This window comes from Neofelis nebulosa, chromosome 4, assembly GCF_028018385.1.
Source record: "Neofelis nebulosa isolate mNeoNeb1 chromosome 4, mNeoNeb1.pri, whole genome shotgun sequence".
In the NCBI taxonomy this organism is placed as follows: domain Eukaryota; kingdom Metazoa; phylum Chordata; class Mammalia; order Carnivora; family Felidae; genus Neofelis; species Neofelis nebulosa.
In genome coordinates, this window is record NC_080785.1 from 153,964,772 (window position 1) to 153,970,483 (window position 5,712).

General features: G+C 50.0%; 1 protein-coding gene across 1 annotated transcript; it reads right to left on the minus strand.

Moving 5' to 3' along the window:
• Window positions 1-651: 651 nt before the first annotated feature.
• On the minus strand, window positions 652-5,386 carry CRIPTO (cripto, EGF-CFC family member). The gene is made up of 6 exons (XM_058723507.1): window positions 4,864-5,386; window positions 4,040-4,098; window positions 3,821-3,958; window positions 3,074-3,188; window positions 2,862-2,971; window positions 652-1,466 (listed from the first exon to the last, which is right to left on the minus strand). The coding sequence occupies exons 1-6, from the start codon at window positions 4,896-4,898 to the stop codon at window positions 1,351-1,353; spliced, it is 573 nt and encodes a 190-aa protein (XP_058579490.1). The 5' UTR covers window positions 4,899-5,386; the 3' UTR covers window positions 652-1,350.
• Window positions 5,387-5,712: the final 326 nt, after the last annotated feature.

The following is a 5,712-nucleotide window of genomic DNA, read 5'->3' on the forward strand; positions in this document are numbered from 1 at the left end:
TGACGTTTGTTGAGAATTTCTGTACTAGTGCTCTGCTTTAGCTTACTTAATTCTAACACTGGTGTAGGGACTAGCCCAGGAGCACAGACTGGGACACTGGGTCCCGTAGCCAGTGCGGGGCTAGAATACCCTTCCACACCGGGCAGCCCACCCCCATGCTGAGGTCTCTGGGGTGCCCCTCACTGCTTCCTGCTGACCCCACATCATCTTCTAGCCATTGGACACTGCAAAAAAAAAAAAAAAAATCCCACCCCTTTGGGATTTTGTATCTGCAAGGGCACTAAGGTGGAGAAGGAGTTGGGGACCAAGTGGTACCTGAATAGTGGAAGCAAATGTTGTCCTTCACAGCACAGCACACACACCAAAGCCAGAGACAACACTGGGTCTGAGCCCTTGAGTGTGATGTAGTTAGTCTTGGCCCCCCCCCCCCGCCCCACCCCCCCCACCCCCCGAAAACAGACGGCGCACACCCTTGCTGTGGAAAACACAAAGGTGAGAGGGGAAAAAACCCACCACCACAAAGAACCTGTCAGCACTGCCTAGAAATAAGCACACATCACCTTCTGGTCCATAGATTTCCCATTTTTACTGGGCATACTCACACACACAATCTATTTTAAAAACGGATTTTACAACACATATACCACCTGGTTCACAACGAAATACATGTATTGTGGACATTTTCTTTTTACAACAGTTTAAGTACTTGCAAGGTATGGAGAAAACATAATTTCTTCTTCTTCTTTTAATGTTTATCTACTTTTGAGAGAGAGACAGAGCGCAAGCAGGGGAGGGGCAGAGAGAGAGGGAGACACAGAATCGGAAGCAGGCTCCAGGCTCTGAGCTGTCAGGACAGAGCCCGATGCGGGGCTTGAGCCCATGAATTGTGAGCTCGTGACCTGAGCCAAAGTCAGACGCTTAACTGACTGAGCCACCCAGGAGCCCCTCAAGGTGAGATCTTGGTTGATTTTGGTCAACTCTACTCCTCAGTTTTGCCCCAGTTCCACATTAGGAGTAGCTTTTAGTAATCTGAAGATAGAATTCAGTTGTTTAAAGGAAACAGGAAGCCCTTGGTAAAGAAACATGTATCAAGAAACAGAACTTGGTCACAGTGTAGATATGGCTGACTTTTCTTTTCTTTCTTTTTTTTTTTTTTTTACAAAAGTTTTTTGGAGAGGAGAAGGCAGAGGAAAGTAGTTGGGACTTTAAGAAAGTGTTACGGACCGTGATGAAAATCCATCCGCTGTTTCAAGGCAACTAACAAATGATCATCTTCCAGTTAGGACATTAGGGTGACGGCCTTTACAGGTTATGGGGTTTGCATGGAAATACCCCATATGCCGGTGTCTGTTAACAGTAACTTTGTATAGCAAGGCAGATGCCAGCTAGAGAGAAAGTGATGCCCGAAGACGGTGCTAATTCTGGAGTCCTGGAAACCAGGAAGTGCTCATCCATCACGTGGCCATCTGAAAGGTAAGGACACTTGGTCATTAAAGGAAATCCCTCCACATGGCACATGGCACATCTACACCCGCCAAAAATCAGTTGGGACCCCACATTCGGTGAGTACAGGGTGCTCGTGGGACCAAACAGTACCGATTACGTGGAATTCAGACTCCCCTGAAAAACCATCTTTCTTTTTTTTTTTTAATTTTTTTTTCAACGTTTTTTATTTATTTTTGGGACAGAGAGAGACAGAGCATGAACGGGGGAGGGGCAGAGAGAGAGGGAGACACAGAATCGGAAACAGGCTCCAGGCTCCGAGCCATCAGCCCAGAGCCTGACGCGGGGCTCGAACTCACGGACCGCGAGATCGTGACCTGGCTGAAGTCGGACGCTTAACCGACTGCGCCACCCAGGCGCCCCTGAAAAACCATCTTTCAACACAGGTTGACATGGGTCTCCCGTTAACTTGGTTTTCCCTGGACACATGCCCTCACACCTGGAAAAGTACCCCAGCCGGTGACAATGGCAGGGATGCAGCCGAACTTGGTTAGGCGCTGATGCTAAGGAGACAGCACGTTTTGGGTCCCGAGTTCCAGGAAGAAAATATGGTTTCCACCTATCCATGCTTACCAAACACCTATCCTGGGCCTGACAGCCAGGATGTAAATGGAAAAGCCACAATCCCCGCCTGGGTCAGGGGTCCCATCTTGTACTCAAGTGAAGCATTTGCCTTCATTTCATTTCTGGACTTGACCATTTGCAGTTTCTAACATCTACACGGTCAGAATACGGGAGGCCTCTGAACTTGGGTGCACCTAGAAATCTGGCTCAGGTCAGGGTGAGGAGAGAACCCTCTCGACTCTTGTTCTCCCCCGGGTCCCTGCCCTTCTTGTTATTGTTTTCCTCAAATCAATACAAATCAGCAAGGTGACAAGGTTGAGACCGTTCACCCGGGGATCCACGCGGGGGCCTTGGAGGATCCATGAGCTTCTCAAGGAGCGAGAGGGAGGTCAAGCATCTGGTGGAATTCAAGGGCGTGAGGTGGAGTTGGGTGGGCACTGAATTGTCTGCTTGGGGCTTGCCTGGATCTCCCTGCCCAAATGGAGAGCATCTTTTGGTGTTTAAGAGGCCTAGCGTTTGCTTGTTTACTTTTCGCAGAAGTCCACATACGATAAAATGTCAAACAGGCTTGAAATAACTGTCTCCACCTCGAAGGCGACATTTCTGAGGCAGTGAGTATAAAATAAATAGAAAGGACGCACACGTGCCCACCCCACCTGGGGTCCTCGGTGCTTTCACAAGCACAATCTGGCTGCCAGGGTCTGGCAAGCCATGAGCTAAGAGGAGAGACCCCGTTAACCCAGTGGCCACAGGCACCTAACTTGAAAGCGCGAAAGAGGGGGCTATCCGCTTACCACACCCGGGTAGAAATGTCTGAGGAAAGCAGTGAAGCCGGCCGTGCCAGCACTTACACATGGAACATCGCCTGGGCAGCCAGGCGCCATGGGGTACAGACTCACAGTTCCTGAAAAGGAACAGATAAGGTGACGCCTATGGGTTTTCACCCTCACCTCTTTCCCCCTCCATCCACCCACCCCCCCAGCCCCTGCCTTAATGGCTTGCTTACTCTTTGCGTGAATCGTGCTCACAGTTCCGGCCATAGAAGGAGGGGGGGCAGGCACAGAAGGACCCCAGCATGCAGGTTCCCCCGTTCAGACAGCAGGTTCTGTTCAGCTCCTTACCTGAAATGGAAGAAGAGGCAGCTGGGAGGGTGGGGGAACTGAAAAGCTGAGGTCCTGGAAAAGCAAAGGTTAATACAGTGCTGAAGGCTTGGTCTTCCCAGTGCTTGGAGAGGTCTAAATATTGTGAAGCTTACAAAATAGGGCTCCGCTCTTTTCTTTTTTTTAAATTTATTTTTCAGAGAGACAGAGCACAAGTGGGGGAGGGGCAGAGAGAGAGGGAGACACAGAATCTGAAACGGGCTCCAGGCGCTGAGCTGTCAGCACAGAGCCCGACGCGGGGCTCGAACCCACAAACCGTGAGATCATGACCTGAGCTGAAGTCAGAGGCTTAACCGACTGAGCCACCCGGGCGCCCCAGGACTCTGCTTTTTTTGATGTTGCTTTGCTATCGCGCCTCTGCTTTTTTTCATGCTCAGGCTAGGGGTGGTTCCCAGAGAAGCAAGGGGGAAACCGCGTCCCAGGGAGGTGAAATGCACACTGTTGGTCTGGCCTCCAGAGCCAAGTTCAGTCCAACCATCCACCTGGCTCCAGCATCAGGTGGCCACTCAGGAGAAAGAGCATCAGAAAGACAGGAAGCCCGGAGGACCAGGATGGGGAGAGCGCACTGCAGATCTAAGGCAGGTAGGTCTTACTGTCCTGGATTCCTAGGGACGGCACCAACTGCAAAGATCGATGGCGAATTGCAGTCTCCTCCAGGGACCGAAGGCCGTTATCTCTCCAGGCGGGGCCTCCCTGAGGGGGACGTGCAAGTTCACGGGGGTGGCCCAACCCTGAAGGACAAAATTAGCTTGGTGGGGTCAGTATTTCAGGCCACGTGAGAATTGCTACCGATCAAAATAAAAGTCCCTCACCGGCTGCGGCGGCGAATTCCGGTTCAAACGCTTTGGAAATGGCCACGATCAAAATCACACTGGGAGGAGGAAATCAAACATCCGTTAGCAAAACAAAGCAAATCAAGCTCTTCGAGTTAACACCTGGACTTTCTCAACACGAGGACAAGACCACAGACCACTAGGGAGAAAACGTAGAACTCCACCTTTGTTTTTCTTTCCTTTCTTTTTAAATGGCTAATTCATCAAACAGCAGAAAGAACGATGAGAATAAAAGCCGCCTATAAGCCAGTTCTTTCCAATATGTATTATGACTTCATAGGCTCTGTCCTCATGTACACATAATTTCAAGTAGGCGAAAATCTCTTGGCTTCGATTTCACAAATGACGCCATAACATTCTGCGCAATTGATGAATCACATCTCACAAACTATTTCATTTAAACCAGTCATTTAGAAGACTTTAAGGTTCGGACAATCCCTTCCCCACCCCCATCGTTCTTCAGGGTTTTGCAAGTATCGAATCTGTCTGTGCCTTTCAACTTTTTAGAAGCAGATTTTTCATTTGGTTGTGACGCCGCGCTTTTCTTACACAAGAGAGGAAAGCCCTAGTCATTTCATAGATGGCGCCATTACCCCCATTGAAAAAGTTCAAAGCCAACAGGCAACGCTGGATGGAACTCTTAAGTGTGAAGTTCCAGGTCTCTCGGGAAAAACAGCATCACCGCTGGCAGCCCTTTTAAAGTTTGCGCAGGATGAAGTCAAATGACAGAGAGGCGCAGACCATTATCCCTGAAGCTGTTAAGCTCTAGTGGTCAAAAGTTCACATTCAAGATGGGTTCATACCTGCAAGAGAGGCGCTCCATGCTTCTGCGGTCCATAGCTCCTAACACGCTAGGGGGGACGATGTCAGCATGGCTTTAATTCACAGCTGTTGCTAGAACACCTAAAGGAAAACATGGATTTCCTGAAGCGAAAATGGGAATCTAGAAAGAAGGGTATCCCAGATGAGAATTACACTTTGCCCAGAAGTTCTTAGGAGAAGCAGGAACCAGGATGTCCGGGGAGACTGGGGGCTCATCGCCGAGCTCGGTCCTGAGGAATGCTTTGACCTAAGCCGGGGATCAGCCTTGCTGGGGGCTCTCCTTCCTCAACAACCACGCAGGGCGCCAGGGAGGGCCCTCAGGTGGGTTCGGAGGCGGAGACCCAAGCCCATTACCATGGAAACCTCCTGGGGGCTGAGGTAGGAGGCGGTGAAGCCCTGGGACAAAGAGAGAAAAGGTGGGGTCTTATAAAGCTGGTTAACTAGCCCTTAGGCCTCTATAATTAGTTGCCATTTAAAAACAACAGATTTACTCTTAAAACAAAACAAAACAAAACAAAACAAAACAAATCAATGATTCTGTCCAGTTGGTGATTCCAGATTGGAGGAGCGGTGGAAAGGGACTGCTTTAATCAGGAAACCCTCAACACCTCGGATGGGTCCCTCAAGGAGCTTGACATTTGTTAGGTTTTACCTGAAACTTGCTTTCATCTTTGTTTTCCCCCAGAAAAGGTGTGTTGAGCCCAGTGCTTGGCCTTGGGTGTACTTAGGCGGCCCGGTTGGGCGTGTCTCCGCCAGCGGGAGGAGAAAGGCGGGGAAACTCTCAAAGGGGAAGTTCAGGGTCGTCAGGGGTCCCTGGGGGCTCCTGACCT

Excerpts from the sequence above, each read along its gene's own strand:
- CRIPTO (XM_058723507.1), bottom strand. The coding sequence starts at position 4,898 with ATGGACCGCAGAAGCATGGAGCGCCTCTCTTGCAG. Across the intron at positions 4,099-4,863 it reads ATGGAGCGCCTCTCTTGCAG|TGTGATTTTGATCGTGGCCA; the intron begins GTATGAACCCAT and ends TCCTCCTCCCAG. Across the intron at positions 3,189-3,820 it reads GTCCCTAGGAATCCAGGACA|GTAAGGAGCTGAACAGAACC; the intron begins GTAAGACCTACC and ends CTTCCATTTCAG.